Source organism: Astatotilapia calliptera, chromosome 10, assembly GCF_964374335.1.
Source record: "Astatotilapia calliptera chromosome 10, fAstCal68.1, whole genome shotgun sequence".
Lineage (NCBI taxonomy): Eukaryota > Metazoa > Chordata > Actinopteri > Cichliformes > Cichlidae > Astatotilapia > Astatotilapia calliptera.
In genome coordinates, this window is record NC_137431.1 from 20,229,842 (window position 1) to 20,253,994 (window position 24,153).

The 24,153-nt window shown below is 41.4% G+C and overlaps 1 protein-coding gene and 2 long non-coding RNA genes across 8 annotated transcripts in view; 1 reads left to right on the forward strand and 2 right to left on the reverse strand.

Moving 5' to 3' along the window:
• On the forward strand, positions 1-23,701 carry elnb (elastin b). 6 transcript variants are annotated; one of them, XM_080307162.1, is made up of 51 exons: positions 1-158; positions 2,808-2,966; positions 3,412-3,579; positions 3,711-3,731; positions 3,858-3,992; positions 5,310-5,384; positions 5,646-5,729; positions 5,813-6,322; positions 6,525-6,605; positions 6,725-6,772; positions 6,901-6,963; positions 7,041-7,088; positions 7,251-7,313; positions 7,415-7,462; positions 7,575-7,898; positions 8,078-8,113; positions 8,206-8,526; positions 8,693-8,725; positions 8,810-9,277; positions 9,363-9,392; positions 9,606-9,821; positions 10,213-10,344; positions 10,433-10,465; positions 10,809-10,844; positions 10,933-11,064; positions 11,162-11,209; positions 11,360-11,410; positions 11,655-11,747; positions 11,933-11,956; positions 13,984-14,004; positions 14,331-14,357; positions 14,569-14,592; positions 14,697-14,741; positions 14,967-15,200; positions 15,358-15,525; positions 15,646-15,675; positions 15,763-15,807; positions 15,920-16,135; positions 16,219-16,275; positions 16,364-16,609; positions 16,873-16,914; positions 17,540-18,094; positions 18,231-18,257; positions 18,351-18,623; positions 18,654-18,902; positions 19,451-19,510; positions 19,840-19,923; positions 20,077-20,127; positions 20,312-20,335; positions 20,608-20,673; positions 22,170-23,701. In XM_080307162.1, exons 1-51 carry the CDS (start codon positions 83-85, stop codon positions 22,190-22,192), a joined length of 6,123 nt encoding a protein of 2,040 aa, XP_080163288.1. In that variant the 5' UTR covers positions 1-82; the 3' UTR covers positions 22,193-23,701. The 6 variants fall into 6 exon arrangements, with proteins under 6 accessions (XP_080163288.1, XP_080163291.1, XP_080163292.1 ...); XM_080307165.1 differs by having other exon boundaries at positions 18,351-18,566; positions 18,624-18,902; XM_080307166.1 differs by having other exon boundaries at positions 18,351-18,479; positions 18,540-18,902.
• LOC145431423 (uncharacterized) lies at positions 6,265-7,304 on the reverse strand. Its single transcript, XR_013911727.1, has 3 exons — positions 7,246-7,304; positions 6,473-6,563; positions 6,265-6,313 (listed from the first exon to the last, which is right to left on the reverse strand). It is a non-coding gene; the product is annotated as an uncharacterized LOC145431423 (long non-coding RNA).
• LOC145431422 (uncharacterized) overlaps positions 10,941-24,153 on the reverse strand; it is a 25,499-nt gene continuing 12,286 nt past the window's right edge. The window contains exons 2-5 of the long non-coding RNA XR_013911726.1: positions 14,417-14,484; positions 11,662-11,766; positions 11,374-11,523; positions 10,941-11,077 (exon numbers count right to left, since the gene is read on the reverse strand). This is a non-coding gene — a long non-coding RNA (uncharacterized LOC145431422). The remainder of the gene's footprint in view (positions 11,078-11,373; positions 11,524-11,661; positions 11,767-14,416; positions 14,485-24,153) is intronic.

Genomic DNA, 24,153 nt, shown 5'->3' on the forward strand with positions numbered 1-24,153 from the left:
CTGAAGGCCTCGGTAAGCCCTGATAGGCTTGCTGGGGATAAAACCTGCAAGTTGGGAGAGGAGAGGGACATTTTGGAGCAGGATGGCAAGAGGGACGGTGGCCACATACCTGCATGGAGTCCTTCTCCTGGCTCTGTGGAAACCCTCGCTGCAAGGAGGTGGGTCCCCTTTACTGCATGTGTGTGGCACCCAGTAGAGATCAGGTGTCACATAAAGTTTCTTTAGCATTTGTAAAAGAGAAATTCATGGACAGCTCTTTTTTTTCTTTGTTTGTCTATGTTCTATGAGATCTGTGAGAGGTTTTGCATTTATAAACTGGCCGCTAACAATTATTCTATTATTATACCATCGATTTCCTCAGTGAAAGCACATTGTATTCAATGTCCAAAAATCTACTACAGAGCTAAATTTACTTGACTGAAGAAGCTATTTCTTAGCACCATGAGTGTAGCATCATTACCAACATGTCTGCAGCCTGTCCCATCTCAACTCTGAAGAACTTAAAGTCTAAAAATGGTTTTCTTAGTCAAATTCATTTGCAGCCTTCTGAAAATACTACATTGACCTTGCAGTCAACATGCCTTATATGTTCATAAAAAGTGCATTTTTTTCTTAACAATAAATCAAGAAGACAATGCTTTGTTGAGTGATTCTAAGATATTGCTGCTTTAACTTTCCAAATGCTAGTTTCCTCCCCCCTCATCTGTCTGGAAGAAAGTGCTGAAGCAGGTGAACGCGTAAATTAAGGATGACACACTTTAGACAAATAACTTCTCAAAGCCCAGGTGTATTCATTTTCTCACAGTCAGCTCCTGAGGCATGAGGTCTGGACAACAGGGTTATACTTAAAGCTTTTAATGAGGTGTTGCACCGTATTAAAAGGTTTAATTCAAACTGTGTGCTCCAGACCTCATCCCTCCAAGATGCCTTTTCATTGTCTTGTCTGTTTAAGCTTTGAGCCGGCTGATCTGAAGAGGTTCCCCCTCAACTCTTCCTGTCTTGTTAGACGAGACATCCGCTGGTTTAAGAGCTGTTCTAGACTGTTGTGTAATTTGCATTCATTCGAGGTCAGGCTGAACCACTGCACGATCACTGGAAAGCAAGGAGATGGTATCTGCTGTTTAGCTTCTTTGTTTTGGTCTTGCTTGGGATCTCAACATCTGCATTCTTTAAAATGGTACCTCAAGCCAAAAATAAATTGAAAACCTCAGCACAGACTTTATAGGGTACAGCAAAAGTTAAACTGTGTGAGTTTTAGAAGCAGAAGCCAAAAATAAGGTAAGAATGCCAGATTGCTTTTTTGCCTTTATCTGATAGGACCACCTACCTCCTGAAGTCTGCATTGCGTGATGACTTCAGTGACAAAAAAAGGCCAGCATACAGAGAGCGCACAATTAAGCTGCTGGATACAGGAAGTGTTACTTAAGTTTTTGTCTTTCTAAATTAGATAAGAGTCAGTGTTGCGATGGCAGGAAATGAGAAGTGAAAAGAGGATTACATGACAAAAGGTTTTCCTGCCTTGAGTGAAATATGATCACTGGATTTGGATGTTAAGTGAGCCATCAGACATACTGTGACTTTTTCTGAGCTTTAAAATAACAAAACTGAAGTTCAGACTCTGTGAAGTTATAACTCCTTGCAAATTAATCCAAGTTGTTGGGTGCTATAAAACAAGATATTGAACTAATTGAAACCCGGTGATGGGAATAAAACTTGCAAAAACAACCAGCTCACCAAAGTGCATTGAAGAACATCCAAAACAATGAAAGACCAGTTTTAATCTGAAGCTCAGATGTAAACCTGTTGATTGTAATAAAGGAAATAATCACCAAATTCAGCAGAATTTGTCCTCTGGGGTTCCCGCAGTTAGGCTAGCATGGCCTAAAACAGTAATATTTGTATATGGACTTAGCAATTAAATGTGGCAGGCATTATTACTTCACTAATGAGTTATTAATGACCCTGAAGAAAAATCCCTTTCCAAACAGTGACCAAATCTCTGGTGAATTTGAGAGCATACCTGTCCTGTCCAATGTTTAATTCCAATAAAAATTCCTCCAAAAACAACAAAAGCCTTTTGGCAAGCCTGTCCAGAACAATCTAGCCGGCAGAGCTGAATGACCGAACAGTTAAGTTATTTACTGTGTTGGAAATGTGCTGTACATGGCAACACTATGAGATCAGTAACCCACATTCTTTAGGAATCCCTACAGACCTTTACACATCTGGACTGTGGGACCTTAGAAAGCCTTTCCTTTTATAGTTGTTCACGCTCCCTGGTTCTATTTTTGGTTGTTGTGATTTGAAAACAACATAGGTGCAAAAAAGTGTGAGAATTGTGACCGAAGCATGCCATTTGTATGAAACAGCGTTTGTTATTGGCTGCAGAGAAACTCGGATATGGAGCAAAGAGATGATAATCGTTGCGGACAAGCGCACACGTACACGCTTTCCACACTTTTCATCATCTCCCTGCTTGTGTGGCATTAGATTCTATTTGTTAAATGTAATCCTTGGTGTTTAGGCAAATTAAATGGGTTACATCCTGCAAAGAGGTGAAAATTATGCCCTATTAGCGCCGACAGATGACTCACAAATTCCACAAATTCTGTCAGGAGCCCGAAACATGGTCACCAATAAATTGCTGTGTTTGTAAGGTGATGTAAATGGCTTTGTCTGCTCATATAAAAAGAACTGTGCAACTTTATTTTATCAATAATACCCACTGTTTTTTTATAGCAGAATATTTCTACAGGCACAGAAAAACCTACAATATTAAACACATTGCTTTTGCACACTGTGAACAGGGGTATATGTACCTGCTGGAGGTGCGACTGGAGGAGTCGGGCCAGGAGCTGGAACCGGATTTGGACCAGGAGGCATTGGGACAGGATTTCAGCCTGGAGGAGGTGGACCAGGAGGCACTGGTACTGCTCTAGGAGGCTTTGGACCAGGAGCTGGTGGAGGTAGGTTTGAGAGTTTCTCCCCAAGTTTTACTGAATCTGACTGCAGCTGCACAGAAACACTGGCTGACATGTTTCAAGTTATCCTTGGACCGCTACAGGTAATCAGCATTCCTTTCAGATGCAGTTGTTCTCATAAAAATAGCTAAAGATTTAAGATTTATCGTCAATTACACAAGCACCATTTTTCAAATGTTCTATACCTTCTGTTTAAATGAAATCAGTTACTGGAGGAGTTCCAGGTTACAAGCCATGAAAAAGCTTTAAACGCCACGCTATGTTTTCATGTCTCACCAATAATGAATTCCTCATGTTGCGTTCAACAACAAGAACAAAATCTGGCCATAAATTTGCCTATGATGTTTGGCTGCTTTTCAGCTTTCTACATACACATGTCATCTACATCAATCTTTCTGTGCTTTCAACTCACAATCACTCTATTCCTCAGGGGGCTATGGGGGTCAAAGGCCAGGTGGTGTAGGCCCAGGAGTCGGACCAGGTGGAGTGGGACCAGGTGGAGTTGGACCGGGTCTGGGACCAGGAGGAGTGGGACCAGGAGGTTTTAGGCCCAGCAGCTTTGGTCCTGGAGGACTGGGACCTGGAGGCATTGGGACTGGTAAGACAAATATAGTCGTGAGATATTTTGTTTACTTCTTGATTTATTGATTGATTTAATTATCTGCAAAGAGCAAAGTTTTTCCTTCTGTTACTTTTCACCTAACTGTCCTGATTACTTTCTTCTTAAAGGTGTCAAGCCTCCAAAAACAGGTAATATGTTTGTTTGTTTTTTCAATAAATCTTCAAATGTCATGAAATTTATGCAACAAAAAGTCAACTTATAGATCACTCTGATGGCTCTAAGAGCTCAAGGTGATTTCTCCTTTATTTAAATAGGAGGCGGCTATGGTACTGGTGGAACAGGACTAGGACCAGGCGGAGTCGGGACGGGTGGTTTTGGAGCAGGTGGTGTTGGTCCTGGTGGTTACGGAGCTGGGCCTGGAGGAGTTGGTCCAGGAGGTTTTGGAACCGGTACTCAAGGCATATTCATCATGATTTTTTTTTTCTTTTTTTGGGGGGGGGGGAGGGTACAGGTAGCATATCATAAATTGTAGATTTTCAGCACAACAGTGTGTCTCAGCAACAAGTGACAGGCATATTTGATAAATAATATAAAACATAAATTAATACATTAACTTCACAAAGAGATTACTCGTGAAAAAAAAATCAAGTATTAATAATGCAATCTGCTATTTTACGTATCGGTATCGGACATAAAAAAGTGGTATCGTGCCATCTCTACATAGTACATGTTAAAGTTCGGGGATCTGTGTTCAGCCTCTGGTTAATTCCAGGGAGCAGGATAAGAACAGCATCGATGTACCTTCATTTCATATCTTCTGTCTTCTAGTTTACTGTTGGTGGGGACCCAGCCTGATCAGTACAGACACATACAGCGATAAAGGCTGATCCATTAGGCTTGGCAGACTCCCAATGAAGGAAAAAAGTCATTACATGAGTCAGAAAGACTGATATGTTTTGGAATTTCAGTCCATTCTGTTTTCAATCCCCCAAATCATGGAAGTGACAATATCCAAACTAATCCTAGACGTTAAACATAGGCTTTGTGTAACATTTTGAAATCCATCTATTGTGCCTTTATTTAGAAAGCGTAAACAAACCAAGTCCAGGTAAGTGTAAGCAAAGGAAACAGATTCACATATCATATTTTCCAGTTTACTGACGTCTGGCCATCTCAGTGAACACATTTTTCATCCTCACTGCATGTTTATGTACACTAAGTATGTGCGTGTGTGTGTGTGTGTGTGTGTTTGCATGTTCCACTCTGAGGAGGTACATGTAAACATAGGCAAGCAATAGAAGGCATGCATTATGAATAAAAGTAAGTTCCAAAAATGGAAACCATTGCAAGCCAAAATTATGCAAACGAACACAATGACAATTAAATTATATTTCAAAGAAAAAAGTTCTTGTGTGAAGCTCGAAATGACCTAATTTGTATACGAAGCATGAACAGCAGCACCTGTTTTAACGGGAAGTTGCAGAATTTTATTTATGCTACATGTTTTATTTTCATTCATATCTCTTTAGAGGCTTTTGATTCCTCTCTTTGACCAGCTGTAATTGATTCAGTTACTGTTAAAGCCGGAAGTTTAAGAGGTTTTAAAGATTATGACTCTAAAAACTGTAGTTTTGTCTTGAGCAGACATAAATGTGTAATAGTACAAAAAGTACATCAAGTTGCACAAAATTAGTTAGTGTATGATTTAATTTGTGTTTGGAAATTTAGGTAGTACTAAGTGCTCCTTCTTTACGTTTTTTCACCAGGGTTTGGAGGCCTTGGAGCAGGAGGTACTGGGACTGGTGGAGGACTTGGAGCTGGAACAGGTTACACACCTGGAGGTCAGCAGATTTCATATGTCTGTATCAGCGTGGCTCTTGCATGTATATCAGCTAAATACTTACCTTTATACATGCTGGATCTCTGTGATCCAAATACCATAGGCATACTGTACATACCACACAAAGCGTTGGAAATGGCTGAAATATGATTTATTTAATCTTCTTAAGTTTCCATTTACCATAAATGTGTGGTAAACATAAATATAAACTGCTTGCCTTTAAGGATGCATATGTAGCAAATAACACTCTGGTCTAACACAGGTGGATATGGAGGTGGTTATGGACCAGGTGGAGGAGTTCAATACCCAGGAATTGGTGGAACTGGTCCCAAACCTCCTAAAACAGGTAGGTACTATATGTTTATGAATTAATATTAGATGATACTATATGACTGACCTATGATATCATATCTTTCTTTTTCATCTTAGGTGGAGTTGGGACAACACTTGGAGGAACAGGATTTGGGCCTGGAGGTGCAGGGGTTGGGCCGGGTGGAACAGGATTTGGGCCGGGTGGAACAGGATTTGGACCAGGTGGTGCAGGGGTTGGGCCAGGTGGAACAGGATTTGGCCCTGGTGGTGCAGGATTTGGCCCTGGTGGTACAGGAGTTGGGCCTGGTGGAACAGGATTTGGCCCTGGTGGTGCAGGTGTTGGACCGGGTGGAACAGGATTTGGCCCTGGTGGTGCAGGACTTGGGCCTGGTGGAACAGGATTTGGCCCTGGTGGTACAGGAGTTGGGCCTGGTGGAACAGGATTTGGCCCCGGTGGTGCAGGAGTTGGGCCTGGTGGAACAGGACTTGGCCCCGGTGGAACAGGATTTGGCCCTGGTGGTGCAGGACTTGGGCCTGGTGGAACAGGATTTGGCCCTGGTGGTGCAGGACTTGGGCCTGGTGGAACAGGATTTGGCCCCGGTGGTGCAGGAGTTGGGCCTGGGGGAGGTATATAATATACATACATTTCCTCAACAATAGAAAGAAAGCTTTTGTGATTAAATCGTAATAATAAATTGATATTTAAACAGTGCATGCCGCATTTCCCGCTATTTGTAAAACATACTATTCTGAATTTTCAAGTAGTTTGTGTCTTACTTTTTAAAGTTGATGAAAATTTTGTCTATAGAAAACATTTTTCCTCTTTCAGTTCCAACATTGCCACAGACTGGTACCACTGGAGGAGGACCTGGGGTAAAGAGTGGTGGAAAAGCATCAAAGCAAGTCCCAGGTAAACTTATCACAACACAAAAACACGAATGCAAAAGGCTTTGCAGTTCTAAATTTAAACCAGAAACACTGATTTTTTTGGGTGGCGGTGGGGTATTGCGTTAATATGATGTCACACAGGCATTGGCGTGCCTGGACTCTATCAAGGTGGATTTGTCCCAGGCCAAGGTATGTTGAAACATATCAAACATATGATAAATAAATGCACGATGGTACGATAAAATAAACAATATATCAGTATAAGAGATTTTGTTTACAGAAGAGGTTGCAAGTGTTATCCCGTCTTCTCTGATCAGGGTTTGGAGGCCGTGGTGTTCTCCCTGGAGTGGCTACAGGAACTGGACTAGGAACTCAGAGTGGTATGTACATGAACTTTGTGAATACTGTAAAATCTCATCTTCAAAAAAAAAAAAACACGTTGCCTTGTTCCCTGCAGGAGCTGGAGTACTTGGTCAGGGTGGCACTGGACCGGGAGGTGCAGGCAGTAAGCATCATAAAGCCTAAACCTAAAAGCTGTGTGATATTACAAGTACAACTGTTGTGCATTAATTGGCTTTTAAATATTACGACCTTAAAAAAATATTAGTGAATGGCAGCAAGTTAGAACCTTAAAGGGCTTCTGTGTAAAGTCTATCTCTCACCTTAGATGGGCGAGGACAGCCATTGCCTGGGATTTTTCGTGGTTATCCCCTCATATCACCAAAAACAGGTAAGAGAAGCAGAGACATGAAGAAGATCCAGCATGTAGCGCTACAGGCCAGCAGGACAAAAAGGAAAGGAAAAATTCAACTTTTTTTATTTTATTTGCAGGAGTGGGAAAATCCAAGAAGAATCCAGCCAAAGCTGCAGCTAAATACGGTACAGACCACAGTTGAGGTGTAAGCCTCATTTTCAACATCAATAATGCAAAAGTAACTGAATAATTGTGGTCTAATAGAAAAATACTTTGTTTAAATTTGTATTTATGGAGGTGGAGCTGGAGGCGCGCTTGGTCAAGGAGGCACTTTTGGGGGTGGGGTTGGAAGAGTTCCTGGAGGGGGAGTCTCACCTGGGTTAGGTGGTGGAGTTGGCACAGGAGGCGGACCTGGATTTGGAGGCGGAGTTGGAACAGGTGGCGGTATTGGAACAGGAGGTGGAGTTGGAACAGGAGGGGGACCTGGATTTGGAGGTGGAGTTGGAACAGGAACTGGACCTGGATTTGGAGTCGGAGTTGGAACTGGAGGTGTCCCTGGATTTGGAGGTGGAGTTGGAACTGGAGGTGTCCCTGGAGTAGGTGGTGGCATACCAGGCTTAGGTAATTCCATACTCCTGTCAAAGTTACATCATGCATCCATTCAGAAATCTTCTATTCATAGATGTTATTTATAAATTCTGAAAATTCTTCAACAAACAAGATTTGAAATTAAATATGTTTATTGGGGTTTAATGGGTCCTTTTGTGGTTTGGTAACTTTGTATTCTGATATGGCCACAGGTTATGGCCCAGGTTCAGCCAAAGCACGCAAATATGGTGAGACACGTTTCTTGATTTCTGTAAAATACCCAAATTACATGATGAATATGTGTTGTTTGCAACACTCGAAGTGCCTTAAATTTCTCCAGGTGGTGGAGGTGTCGGGACTGCAGGAGGGCCTGGTTCTGGAATTGGAACAGGAGGGGCAGGTGGTGGCTATGGTTTTGGTCCAGGCGGCTCAGGTACTGGCACATCTGGAGGCCTTGGAGGTGTGAGACCTGGCTCTGGAGTTGGTTTTGGTCCCAGTGGTACTGGCACCAGACCAGGTGGTCTTGGCTATGGTCCAGGTGGTACTGGCACTGGAACAGGTGGTCTTGGCTATGGTCCAGGTGGTACTGGCACTGGACCAGGGGGTCTTGGCTATGGTGCAGGTGGTACTGGCACTGGGTCAGTAGGAGTGGGACCTGGGGGTAATTATGAATCACTATATTAAAATCTCATATTAAATATTAAAATATACATAAACTATATTGTACACTACTATCAACACTAACTTGAGAATGTGCAGTTATGAAACCAAATCTATGACATTATCAAAGACATACAATATACATAAATACTATAATTTTATTTCAGGGTATGATGCCAGTGCCAAAGCTCGTAAATATGGTAAGACATAACTTCTCTATTTATTATAGATTATTCATCAAAATAAATCAAAGTAGCTAAAAATTAACAATTTTCTCCTGAAAGGCATGTTAAGTGGGGCTCTTGGAGGTCCAGGAACAGGTACTGGAGGACTAAGGCCAGGTGGTGCTGGAACTGGTTATGGCCCAGGCGGCGTTGGCCCAGGCGGCGTTGGCCCAGGCGGCGTTGGCACTGGCTATGGCCCAGGTGGAGTTGGGCCAGGTGGAGTTGGCACTGGCTATGGCCCAGGTGGACTTGGACCAGGTGGAGTTGGAACTAGCTATGGCCCAGGTGGACTTGGACCAGGTGGAGTTGGCACTGGCTATGGCCTAGGTGGAGTTGGACCAGGTGGTGCTGGCACTGGCTACGGTCCAGGCAGCGTTGGACCAGGTGGAGTTGGCACTGGCTACGGCCCAGGTGGAGTTGGGCCAGGTGGAGTTGGTACTGGCTATGGCCCAGGTGGAGTTGGACCCGGTGGTGCTGGCTATGGCCCAGGTGGAGTTGGACCCGGTGGTGCTGGCTATGGACCTGGAGGTATGATAGAAGAGAAATAAGGAGCCATGTCAGAATTAAAATAGGTCCACTGGCTAATATAAAACTAATGCTGATGCGTTTGCAGGTTATGCTGGAGCCAAAGCGCGCAAATATGGTAAGAAACAACCTACTAAATGTCTGATGACATTGATGCAGTAAATTTGCAATTTCATAAAATATATGTATAGAGAATATCAGAATATCCACCTGAACTCACACAACTATGTACTTCTAATGAATGTTACTAATCACACCTTTAGTTTTGACATCTGACAAGTCTGTGGATCTGACAAGTTTTTGTTTTCTCATAAAATCCTGCTCTCTGCAGGTGTTCCTGGAGGTACTGGAGGTGCCCTTGGTGCAGGAGGCCTTGGAGGAGGAACCGGGCCTAGTTCTGGGCTTGGAGTTGGAGTAGGGGTTCCTGGACAAGGTGGAGTGTCAACAGGTGGTGGACCGGGGCTAGGACTCGGGGCAGGTGGTATACCGGGGTCTGGTGTTGTGACAGGAGTTGGACCAGGCGGATTTGGACCAGGCAGTGCTGGAGGTACAGACATGAAACGCCCGTCTTATAGTTCTAAATATGATACACTTAGCTTTAAAGGATTTGTCCCCTCGTGCTTATCTCACAGGATATGCAGAGGGACCCAAGTCTAAATATAGTGCAAACTAATGTAATATACATGAGCATTAACACAGGAAGAGTTCAAAATATAATGTAATTTTATAATTAAATGAAGGCAATAATTTTAAGTTTCTTACATCAGATTTTGGTAGGAATTATAATCAGTCAATTAGAATTAAATCATTTTTGATATAAATTTTTAAACAGCAACAATATTTAAAATATTTCCATGGTTAGAAATTGTTTTTCTTTTTAAAGATATTTTAAGCTTTTGTTATAGATAAACTACTCACACACTTTTGAACCTTCCTAGGTCTTCCTGGTGGTGGCACGGGCCCAGGGACTGGAAGAGGATATGGACCTGGTGGTTATGGGCCTGGAGTTGGCACAGGCTATGGACCAGGTGGAGGTTATGGTCTAGGACCAGGGACTGGATTTGGACCAGGTTTAGGAAGCAATGATAATTTTGCTAGACAATTCTGATTGTAGCGCTTTAGAATCTTTAAAATGAAACTTTTTATGTGTATTTGCAGGTTATGGACCTGGATTAAAACCTGCTAAATATGGTATGAATGTTTTTTTTTTTCAAACTGAATTCTCTTACTTTGTGAATAATGGTGAAAATATCTTCATATGATTTTGATGAAGGTCCAGGTGGAGCTGGCACAGGTGGAGTACTTGGAGTGCTCCGAGGGTTATTAAAAACTAAAATATTAGTTGCTCATTTCTTTTTGTTTGTTTGTTTCAAAGTTAGCAAGGAAAATTAGGTACAAAAAAAATCATTCCATTCAGGAAAAGTAATATACAACAAGCTACACACTCACTATTCCTGTTGTTTCTAATGTTTACTTAAAATGATGTTTTTTACTCTCTTTTTTTTAACCACATTTGATTTGTTGTGATCCTCAGGCTACGGCACGGCTGGATCTAAAGCTGCAAAGTTTGGTAAGGTGTAGTCTGACAAGTCAAGTGGAAAATAATAAATAAACTTTTTAAGCACCTCTTTTGAATTTATCTCTTTTATAATCTGTAGGGCAACCTGGTGGAGTTGTACCTGGGACAGGAACTGGAACCAGCACTACAGTAGCAGGAACAGGGACCGGCCCTGGCGTTTCAGCGAATGGAACCACCACTGGCACCAACCAGACAACAACCAGACCAAGTGGTGAGCCTCTGTGCTAAGGATAAAATTTAAAAAAATCATATTACAGTTAACTATCATTTTCACAATTTACGAGTTCAATTGTCTATTGCTGGATCAGGAGGAAGACTTGAAGACACAAGAGGCACACCAACCCCGGCAACAGAAGGTATCTGTGCAGTGTTAGAGTAAACACACACAATCAATATGCAAACACGTTTTATTTGACTATTTAAATTTATATTACTAATCATTCCAGACATTACATGGAGTGCTAGTTTCTAATCTCAGTCCTTTTATTATTCTGTCCTTGTTTCAGGTGATGATATTTACACTGTGATAGAGGGGTCTGGAAGTCCTGGTGGAGAGGGTGTGTGAAACTCTCTGGATTCTTGAGAACATTTTCTTATGTTGAAATCATCCACAGACTTTTGTGCATATGACAATTCTCACAATCAATCAGGTCAGGAATTCTGATGGTTGCTGAAGATGGTGCACAAACAAAGAAGCAACACAAAAAAACAAACAGCAACAAAAAGAAACCTTAATTTGTAAATATTTGTTCGAAATAAGTTTTCAGATGTGAAAAGATTCCTACATAATTATTAAAACAGGAGGTACCGGTGTCGGTGGCAGACCAGCAGGTACAGGGAGTGACAGAGATCGTCTAGGTGGAACAGGAATCCCCATCATTGGACCCAAGCCAGGTATTTTTGGCCATTCATGCTACAGAGATATAGATATATGCATATCATAATTACTTAGTTACTGGTTGAACCACGTGTTTCAGAAATACCAGTATTAGTTTAAAAGTTGTATATTAGTTGAAACTTTCTGTCATCTAAGCAGTATTACTTCAATTTATGTTATTTAATCTATCTGTATATAACAGGAATCAACGGGACAACACTTCCAGGTCAGAGATTCTGTATTTATCCATTTCTGTGCATCAGTAGCTGTGTCTTTGTCTTTCACTGCTTTCCTGTTCAAGTCATTATACAGATTTCAGCTACATTTGTTGTGAATCAAAAGAGCTGGATTTCTTACATTTGGGGGTGGACAGTGCCACCATGTGGCCATTTGAAGTATACATGGGCGATCGTGGCTCAAGAGTTGGGAGTTCACCTTGTAATCGGAAGGATGCCGGTTCGAGCCCCGGCTTGGACAGTCTTGGTCGTTGTGTCCTTGGGCAAGACACTTCACCTGTTGCCTACTGGTGGTGGTCAGAGGGCCCGGTGGCGCCAGTGTCCGGCAGCCTCGCCTCTGTCAGTGCGCCCCAGGGTGGCTGTGGCTACAACGTAGCTTGCCATCACCAGTGTGTGAATGTCTGTGTGAATGGGTGGATGACTGGATATGTAAAGCGCTTTGGGGTCCTTAGGGACTAGTAAAGCGCTATATAAATACAGGCCATTTACCATTTACCATACAACATGGTTGCCACAAATTCAGATTTTGACTAACATATTCAACCATTACTAAAACATTTTTAATCTTTTCTCCAACAAATTTCATCCAGTTACTAATCAGCAAATAAATAATATTACAGACTAGTAGATCTAAAACAACAAGCACTCCATGAGAGCAAATGTCCACCAAGCCAGCGCAGCATTTACTTTTGAGGGAACTGCATTGTATAATGTAGATATCTATTTTGCTTTTTAAATTCTTTTAAATGTACTTTAAGATGTTTGTAGTGCAGTAAAAATCAGGTAAGGGTATCCAATGTTAACTTTGATTGCAGAAACTCTGAAAATACTTTCTTGAAAGATAAAAAAAAAGTTTGGGGTCAACTTGAAAGAAAAGAAGATGTAAAATATAAAACTGGGAATATGCCCTAAATATTGCCAATGCAAACAAACGGCAGTAGAAAGCATAGTTTTAAAGATAAAAGACATTTTATGAAAGATTGACCGTAATTGAAGTTTAAAAAGAGCTCAGAGGTCCAAAATAACATGACATTTACAATCCTCATGTATCATCCCTATATGCTCACATGCTGTCAGTACAAACGATGGCAGTAAGAATCACTGTTTTAAATACCTCTTTATAGCTTTACAGTCACTTTGAGTTTCTGATCAACCTATTGAAACTGAATGAGAGGTCAGAGGTCAAATGTGAGATGATATTTTAAATCTTTATATGGTACTCTATATGTTGACAATAGGCACCACACTTCTAAGAGTTATGGTTTTTAAGTCAGCTTTTTTCAACCAATAAATCACCGAGTTGATTTTTAAGATCTTGGTGGATGCAAGCCAAATTTTAATGGATGGTTAAGATAACCCCACTCTACACTGAGCCATCATGTTTACGGACAGAAAGACAGAAGAGATAAATATATTCATTCTATAGTAATCTGAGTGCGATGTGGTAAATAATGTACTTTATACTTAAGATAATATTGTCTACATATAAAATCGTGCCCCTTACTTTGCTTTAGTGCACATTTTGTTTTGTATTTGTACACCATTGCTTTGTTGATGGTCTTACGTGACACACCCAGTGTATGTGTGCAATAGCAAATTAAGTTCTTTTCTTTATTTCATGTTTTATTATTGATATTCTTCAGTGTAAACTGGCTGCAGTATTTTCACACCTACCAAACCTGCAGCAGATGACAACTCTCAAAATCCAAAAACTTGAATGAACTGATTACAGTAAGCAATAAATATCTTTGTGTTCTATTAAGTGTTACGAGGCATTAGGGGTGTGTGATTACAGGTCAGTAAAGTGCCAATACAATTTCCTGATGGGAGATCTTTATTTACTGAGCAAAATCTAATGGTCACGAAGATTAGAGTTAAAACACTGGTGACATTTTAGGGGACATCGAAATATATTCTAACTGCAAAGCATCCAACATCTGTGAGGCAACAGGAAGTCCACTTCTCTTCTTTGAATTTATAACAGTTAAACTAATAGCTTTCTTCCTACATTCCACAGGATCCACAGGCGTGACCCCTGGTAAGTTAGTATAAATAATTAACACTGAGATCTTATTTGAAGGAAAGCAGATCTCATTCTAAACAGTACTTGACTATAGAGATTGAAAAAGCATGTGCATTTGAATATAAAACTGAGCATGCAGTGACACACTGACTCCTTTTTGATGTGGCTCGTGTTATTTCTCCAATGAAATGCTGTCACGGCTGTCACTGGTTTACCTGAGAGTACCAGAGAATACTGCATGGCAGACTGACACCAGTTAACAGCTGCAAATTGAAACAAATGTTGCTTAACTTTTTCTGATTTATGCTTTTACAAATAAATCTGTACTGCTGTTGTTACAGTCGTTGGTGGAGCTGCGCAACCAAGTGGTATGTAAACCTCCATAAACTGCTAAAGTTTAAATAAGTGCTGTCAGGATTTTACTTACCAGTGTTTCTGGTTTCAAACCGCTGGTGCAGGTGTTGGTAAGTAGGCCTATATGTGGCTTGCAGATTTCTGAAAGATACAAAGATATCAGCAAACACTGCTGTGTCATATTTACACTGGCAACTCTCTTGAACATTTCTCTTTAAAATTCAGGTGGGACAGGACTTCCCCCTACAGGTGAGATGTATGAAAGCAAGATGCAGTGCACAGCATTTCTTTGATGTGTTTCTTGCAAAGTTATTCACAAATTAATATTATTTCTCAAATCTGGCCTTTTACAGGTTCTGGTGGTGATCTGACTGGAGTTAAACCCCTCAAACCCCCAGGTGATTAAAACAGGATAAAAATAATCAATTACAAATTAAGTTTAGGGATTACTTACTTATACTGATCACAGATTCAAATCATAAGATTAGCAATAGGAAAAGACTAGAAGTGAGACTAAAAGGAAAAATAGCTACCATTTTGAATAAAGACTGTAAAGAGAAAGGTCATATCAGCTGCAATGGTGGTGAACACTCATCCGCACACCATCTATGTTCTGTCTGCAGGTGTCCCCAGAGGTGACACACCAGGTGAAGGTGATGGAGAAGGAGGCCCTGATGGATACAGGGGTGGTACAGCGGGTACAGGTGGACAGGGAGGAGTAGGAAGGGGTCCCACCAGTGCAAGAGTTGCAGGAAGTGTTTCAGGTGGTGTATCAACAGGAAGAGAAGGCAGCCCTGCTACTGGAACAGGTGTTGGTTCAGGAGGTGCAGTTGGAGCAACACCAAAACCACCTAAAGGTGCCACTTGTGCCTTTTAACTAACTATCCAACTTCTTGACAGTGTGTGCAACTTGCCATGACTAACAAATATTACAACAAACAGTCATGAAGTATAAAAAAAACACCACACACTGAAGGAAAACATCTAATATGTCTTCATATTTTTAAACTATAGCTTATAAACCTATAGCAGGAGGCACAAGTGGTGGACAGGGAGGAGTGGGAGTAGGAGTGGGAAGTGGTCCTGGATCTGCAGGAAGAGGTCCTGGAGCAGTGGGTGGAGGTCCTGGAGGAGGTGGTTTGGTACCTGGGGCTGGTGGGCCTGGTGCAGTAGGAACAGGAGGTGAGCTGCACTCATGTTTTGGTCCTCAAATGTTTGTGTATCCACGCTAAACTTAAATTCCTATAATACAATAACATAATGATTCCCAGTTTATGCACTTCACACATTTTTCTATTACAGGCTATGGTACTGGAGTTTTACCAGGGGGAGGTGCGCTACCTAAAACTATCTTTAACATTTAAATCCCAGCAAATTTAACAACCCACATTTGAGAATATTTTTGTTTTTCACTCACAGGCATTCGTTACCCTACTGGAGCTGGAGTAACAAAACCAGGCAAAGGTTTAGAAACTGAGAAATTATGTTCTCCTTTTTTAAATTAAGACTTTTTGTTTAATCTTTAGCTATGAGAGATGCTACACAGTCCATTCAGGGTGTTTATTCTTTCCATCAGCATATGGGACTCTTGGAGCAGGGGGCCAAGGTGGGGTTGGCCCCGGTGGATATGGCACTGGTCCAGGAGGTTATGGCACAGGGCCTGGAGGTTATGGAACCGGTCCAGGTGGATATGGTACTGGGCCTGGTGGATATGGAACTGGACCTGGACGCTATGGTGGCGTAGGAGCAGGAGGAACAGGAGTAGGCCCTGGGGGAGGTGTTAGACCTGACGGTGAGTTTACATTGATCAAAAATATCTAATTTAAATAGTTTATAACTATTAGTATTAACAGTTTTAAATGCTCTGTTAACCAGGTTCTAGATATGGCACAGGTCCAGGACTGGGCACCGGCACTGGAAAACCACCTAAAAGTATAATGAAGTGAACACACAGAGTAAACCTACATAAAGGAAGTATAGAGAAAACTGAAACTAAACATTTAAAATATTTGATTTTTAGGCTATGGAGCAGGAGCTGGTGGTACTGGGTTTGGACCTGGTGGCTATGGGACTGGACCAGGTGGAATAGGTTATGGACCAGGTGGCCTTGTGCCTGGTGGCACTGGTCCTGGTGGTGCTGGGACCGGAGGTGCTGGGACCGGACTGGGTGGTGCTGGAACAAGGCCAGGTGGTATAGGACCAGGTGGTGCTGGCACAGGACCAAGCAGCTATGGACCTGGTGGAGTAGTAAAACCACCTAAATCAGGTATAATAAGCAAGTATTTATGACTAACAACATTCAATAAAGTATTATATATATGAACCCGACAGCTGAGTGGTCAGAGGACTAGAACTCTAAAAAGCAGACCCCTGATCCAAATCCAAGCTGGGACAATTTGCTGCATGTTTGTCTCCTGTTTAAAATCCTGCAGTTCTTCTTTTCATTATGCTGATGTAAAGACACAAAATTAAAAATGATTAGGAAAATATTTTATAAGCTATACTCAAGCTGTTAACTTCTGTTGACAGGCTATGGATCATCCTCACTAGGTGGAGCTGGCTTTGGACATGGTGAGAATTTATACTTAATCACTTGTGAAGTGTGTTTTTGTCAGTTCTTTGTCTATATATTAAAAAAAAATCACCATCTGCTAGCCATTACATATGTACATACTGTTGTTTGAAAGGCAATAAATAACAAGTGGTGATACCTTCACTGTTGTGTGTTATGATAAAATATGCACTTCATCTGTGTAGGTTCTCAGTCACCATGGTATTTTTAAGAGCTCAAAAGAAGACGACTGGACTTTGTTAACTATTTAAAGACGTTTCACCTCTCATCCAAGAGGCTTCTTCAGTTCTGAATTAACTTCTTTAAATAACTTAAAGAAGTCCAGTTCTTTCAAGTTCTTAAGAGTAAAGGAAGTACACAAATCTAAATGTAGGTTGTTATTAGCAAAACATATAGCTGTGATTGATGTCAATAACCCAACTCTTATACTCTCGGCACTTCTAATTAAAACCAACATGATGCTTTTTATTTCAGAGGCTTCTTCTCTGAGGCAGGTATAAATATAATAAAAAGAACTTTTAAACACAAAACTTCCAGATAGAGTACACCACAGCCTGGTAAAACTATTTTTGCTTTTATTAAAAATGTGATAGGGTTACCAGTTAAGTTATGCCTGAATTTCAGGTACAGGAGGGTTTGGACCAGGCGGTGTTGGCACTGGAACTAGAGGGTTTGGACCCGGTGGAGCTGGCACAGGAACTGGAGGGTTTGGACCAGGCGGTGTTGGCACTGGAACTGGAGGGTTTGGACCCGGTGGAGCTGGCACTGGAACTGGAGGGTTCGGACCAGGCGGTGTTGGTACAGGAACTGGAGGGTTCGGACCAGGTGGGGCTGGCACAGGAACTGGAGGGTTTGGACCAGGTGGAGCTGGCACTGGAACTGGAGGGTTTGGACCAGGTGGGGCTGGCACAGGAACTGGAGGGTTTAGACCAGGCGGTATTGGTACAGGAACTGGAGGGTTTGGACCAGGTGGAGCTGGCACTGGAACTGGAGGGTTTGGACCAGGTGGAGCTGGCACTGGAACTGGAGGGTTTGGACCAGGTGGGGCTGGCACAGGAACTGGAGGGTTTAGACCAGGCGGTATTGGCACTGGAACTGGAGGGTTCGGACCAGGCGGTGTTGGAACAGGAACAGGATTTGGACAGGCAGGCCAAGGAAAAAGAAAACCTTATAAATCTGGTAAGCAAGGATTACATAAATAAGATCATTAGCTAGATCATATACTAATGGAGATACCTAATGGAGGTTTCATGATATAAGAAATGCAGCCAGCAAACAGATGTTTTATCAAAGTTTTTTTCATTGTTTCTTCCAGGTTATGGAGGAGCTGGTTATGGAACAGGTAAGGGTTTAGTTTGGAGTAGGGAGGTTAATGGTTGTTTTAGATATTTTTATGGTTTATAACTGTGTAAATATATTTTAACTTTTCTTCCAGGAGGAGGATTAGGGGGAGGATATGGCCCTGGTGGAGCTGGGGGTACAGGTCCTGGAGGTTTTGGACCAGGAGGTGCTGGGACTGGTTTTGGCCCTGGAGGTGCTGGGACTGGTGGTTTTGGCCCTGGAGGTGCTGGGACTGGTGGTTTTGGCCCTGGAGGTGCTGGAACTGGTGGTTTTGGCCCTGGAGGTGCTGGGACTGGTTTTGGTCCTGGAGGTGCTAGGACTGGTGGTTTTGGCCCTGGAGGTGCTGGGACTGGTTTTGGCCCTGGAGGTGCTGGGACTGGGGGCTTTGGCCCTGGAGGTGCTGGGACTGGTTTTGGCCATGGAGGTGCTGGGACTGGGGGCTTTGGCCCTGGAGGTGCTGGGACTGGGGGCTTTGGCCCAGGAGGAGCTGGGACCGGTGGCTTTGGCCCTGGAGGTGCTGGGACTGGTGGCTTTGGCCCTGGAGGTGCTGGGACTGGTGGTTTTGGACCTGGCCAAACACTTGGAACAAGAAAGCCGTCTAAATCAGGTTACGGCTCGTCGCTGGGTGGAGCTGGCTACGGACCAGGTAAAATTCTGAGATATACTTAGAAGCTTTTGATAGTAACTCATATATTTTCTTATCAGAACCTCTACATTCAAAGCACTACCATTTGCACAAACTTAATGTAAATTAATTCAGAGAGACACTTAAACTAATCCAATTTAACCAACTGAATGCATGAAGTTGACTTTTTGTCTGGATCAACACCACATTAAATCATGCATAGGAGTAAACAGCAGCAAAAAGCAACAGGAACTGAATCATATGGTTTGGTTTGCTATGTGGTGGGATTCTATGGAGGGAGTATCTCACACTTTGTGTTTGTCGTTGCATTAAAGTCTTGTCAGAAAGTAACCTTAGACATAGGAGCTCTCTTTACAGTTACAAACTGTAATGTATGACGGACCATTATGATTATTTGAAAGACCAAATATCCTATTCCTTTAATAAACATGGACTACAGCTCAGTCTGCTTCTCTGTTTAACTTGCTGTTTCACGTTGCTCTATGGAAACATATGTATTGTTGTATTATTTGTCATTTATGTAATTTAATCACATCACTGTTCATTAGGAGGTGGAGTCGGAGTTCTTCCTGGTACTGGGACAGGAGGCGTCACTGGTGGTGGCCAAGGTGAGGTTCCAGCTTATAAAGTCAAGTAAATGTTTAGCACACAGCACATTATAATAAAGAGACAACAGACATGTGAAAATTTGACTGAGATAAAACTTTTATTAGTGACTAACTTGAGGTGTGTCAGTTCTCTCTAAAGATCTGTAGTCTCTGGTAATAATACTGGTAATAACTGGTAATAAAAATAAGATGGTTTATTTTACATAAAAAATTCTCCCAAGTGCCTCTAATCCACTGGGTACAACAGTGTTCATTTGGCCCTTTGTTTATATCCCCATGTTGATTAAAAAGTTAACTTGTCTCTCATTCATACCCATTTATCTGTTTAGGTAGCGTAGCAGGAGGTACAGGAGGGCTAGGAGGTCCTGGAGGAACTGGCCAAGGAGTTGGAGGACTACCTGGTGGGGGACCAGGTCAGTTTATATGAAAATATAGTCATTAGGATAATGAGAATGTGCTTTTAATATATTTCAAAACATCAAAATCAACTAAATTCATAGCACTGCACTGTAAACATGGCACAGATAAGAAGTACTTTGAAAGCTGTAATGTTTTTATTCTTCCAGGAGGTGCTGCTGGTCCTGGATATGGTGGGCTGGGTATAGGAAGTTATCCAGGTGAGACAGATTTGATCACATATGTCCTCTTTTTAATACTCAGCATACACATTTGAGTAAAATCATACAAAACTGAGAATAACAGGAAACAGAAAGCAGTGTTATTCTGAGATTGTTTTAAAAAGTCCATTGTAAGGTATCAGTTGTTTGTTATGACTTTATCTTTCCTGTTATTGTTCTCTAGGGTATGCAGGGGCTGGACAAAAATGTAAGAAAACTCACTGTGTCCTCTGGAATAAGCATGTCCAAATTAACAACGTTGGTCTAGCATTGACACAAAGATACACAGATCGGATGAACATATTACTTTTGCTTATCTTGTTAGTGAAATATAATATATCAAGGATAATTCTGATTGTAACATGCAAGGTTTTTTAAATATCTACTGACAACTAAGTATCTAAACTCGTTTTCTTGTTTTTGTTTGTTTGTTTGTTTGTTTGTTTGTTTGTTTGTTTGTTTTACTATCATGACCTTCAGCTAAAGCGCAGAAGGCAGCCAAATATGCAGCCATGCAGGGTTTACTTGGATCCAGGGGCTACAGAGGTAAAAGTCATAGACATATTATAACAGTCCTGATCACTGCATTTCCTATGCAATACAATATTTAGCCTCACTTCTGTCGATTAGATAATAGTGTTGACAAATAATAATAATACAAAGTTTTTATAAGGTTTTATAAGGTGCAAAAGGGCTAAAAAGGATCATCTTAGCCCTTTGCTAGATGGTTGCAAGGCAACATGATGACATTGTAATATCCGATATAGATAAAGACCTTCGTGAGCCTGAGATGTATCTATGTGTCATGTTTAGTTGTTCAACTCCTGATTATCTAGCAGGAGTTTGCGGACAAAGAGACAAACATACGGACAGACAGATTTTCTATCATATAGTAAGAAGAGGTGATTTACATTCATTTTAGGACTCATAGCGATGATATGTTCTTCTTCATGTGTTGCAACTTGAAAGGAATTAAAAAAAAAAAAACACAAGTAAAGATTTCCGCACCTCCCAATATACACTGTAATTATTTTCACACGCATACTAGACCAGATATTAAATGGTCTTTGGCCTGCCAGCTCCCCAGTACAAAGTCCTGTGATATCCAAATGCAACAATTTGTGTTGATGTGAGAATAGCACAGGTCCACTGAATCCATAGCTAGGTGGTTAGCTTGTGCATTGCTCATACATGCTCTGTCCAGGCAGCAACCTAATCTAAAGCAAACTGAACATTTTCCAGCAAATTATTTGAAAGCAATCTGAAGCTGACGACCTCCTGCCATGTGCTACATGCGAGGAAGGACAAGGACAACGTCCTCACCTGCTTCACCTGACACTGAAGTCTGACCAGAATTATTCTTTTTAGTTAAAAATAACATTTTTGCTTCGCAGGTGTAAGCCTCTGCAAACCAATCAAGTTGTAGTTTACAACTTGGTCTCTCCAGAATCACAGTGAAGCTACACTGAGACTGCATTGTTGTAGGCAAGATAAGATTTCATGTTGATGTTGCTACAAGCAAGCAACTTTGTAACCTAAATACAAACATAACTACAAACCAGCTCTGGACTACAAACTAGCTAAGGACTCAACCAACTGGGAGATCAAACTCACCCTCTAGTTATACATTTTAAGGGTTTAAGAAAAGTCATGTCATGTTTTTTGTGTGTGGCTGTAATCTTTGTGGGATGGGATAGACTTTCAATTAATAAAAAACCGAGAGTAGCTTCTAGAGTAAATTGCCAGACTCCTCTGAGAGTTTCCTCTGATCCAAAAATGTTTTCTACAGAAGTGACATGCTCAAAATTGGCAACAATTGGTAACACCCACAAATACAGGAACTCTGTGTCTGTGTAGGAAATGAACATTTGACCCTATAAACTAAGGGAAATATGTCCTGGAAGCTATTCTGAGTTAGTATAAAGTGGGATTTAACAGTTGTCATTTTATGTTGGTCTGGATGAACAGCGGAAGTCTTATTTAAACAATCTGCATACTGCATGTAAAGTGAAGAATAACGCTGTCTTTGTTCTGCTTTTTAGGAGCTGGCCGAAGGAGGAAGTGAGAAAGACCAAAAGACAGGAAGTGACCTCATTAAAACAACAGTGGTGCTATTGCATGATCCCACACTGTAAATGTCTTACCTGCCACAGAAGCTAAAGCTTCAGCACATCCCGCTTTTTACATTTCCATTTGCTTGGGTTTTATAAAAGGTTGCAGTGGTTCTCAACCGGATCAGATTCACCGCCAGGTGAAGATTGCTGTTTCCCTTTGTTAAATACTTTTTTTCCCTTTTTTGGATAATTAAGTCATTTTATTTTGGTCAAATTATTAAATGTCAATTTCTCAAGAAAGTTTCAAAAATAAAATAACGTGGGTAGAAAACCCCAGAAATTCCTGATGATCGGGTTGAGAACCACTACAGTGAAGAATCAGCATTTCTTTTCATCACTTTTTGTCTGTCTTTGCTGTGTTGATTATCATTTGTGTTGTTATGCAAGTATTGGCACAAATCCTCTGGGTTAAGACTGACACCAAGGACTCCCTCAGGGCAGCTCCTTCAGACCTGTCTGCATGCTGACGCAATGTGTAAAGAAATATAGGGCGACACTTCTACCCAGTTAAACTGGGATATGTCTGCAGAGTGAATGGCCGAGCAGATAATTCACTGTTAGCATCTTTTACATCAGTGGACAAACAAGTAGTGTGTACAGACACAGAGACAAACAGCTGCTGTCACAGGAGAAGATGAAGGCAGCATTTTATGCAGTAGTGCTAGTCTTTTGATCCTTGAAAAGCAGTCTCTGGCCATGTGAGCTGTACTCAGGCCTCAGTAGTATCAGTAATGGAGCCTGAGGATTCTCACAGATACCACTTGAGGCCCACCTGTGAGATTCTTCCACTCATTTCACAACTTAATGGCACTGTTTTATAGCCACATCACACTCAATGGTATAAATGTAAAATATTGGTTAGCGTGCATATATTTTGATTGTTAGGAGGGTGTATTTGTCCTGACTTTCTGAATGGGCTTAGTTTTAGCTTTTACATTTGCTGTTGAGGTAAGCATTCAAGCTAAATGTGAGGTAATATGACTAGAGTACATGACATCCGAGGAGTACTGATTACTGCGTTTTCCTTCTGTTCATGAACCTCCTTTAACACTGTTGGGGAAACTGCTCACGTTTACTAGACTTTTTAAATTATGTTGAGAACTGTATTTAGCCTCATTTTACAAAGTCAAGTGCATTATTACAGTACTAAAATATTTGAGTTAGTCATTCTGTGTGTGTGTTTTTACAGTTTTTAAACCCGTTTACTACTATGATGAGTATAAGTGCTTTGTTTTCTACATTGTCCTTGAATGTGTGCTGAATCACAGTGCAGGCTGTGACGTCAGTGGGTCAAAAGTGGGGTGAGTGAATCTCGTCTTGCATTTGAGCTCATGTGCATCTCGAGCTCAGTGTGATTTTTAACATCTGTGTTTCTTTTTTTTTATGTGGCCTATGAAGAAAATTATGCACTTTTGTAAACTCTCTGACAATGCTCTCCGAAGTAAAGAGATGACCAATGACGACTTCTTTGTGTCATTATTTTATTGCTACTGGAGTAATTTAGCACGTACAAAAAAAACCCTATAATGAAACAACAAGGAGGGGTTTAACCACTTGGCAAGAGGAGGAAGCTCAACATCTAGAAGTAGATGTTGGTTTTTTAGCATATTGAACTGTGGTGGGTTCAACCGCAAGGTATGCTGTACTGAGAAAGGAAACAGACAACTGTGGCTTAGGGGAGTATAAAAAAAAACGCAGAACAGCAGTGAAGCTTTGTGTACGTGGTGACTCATATGAAGAGTGAACAATTAGTTGTTGATGCTGTACAAACTTTAACAAAAAGACAACTATTATGAAGAGCTGCAGTGCATATTTGGGCGCTGATTGAGATTGGGTACTGCCGAGTCAACATCAGTTAGTGATAAAGTGCCAGCGTGACAATTCTGCAGACTTGGCAAGTTATTTTAAAAGT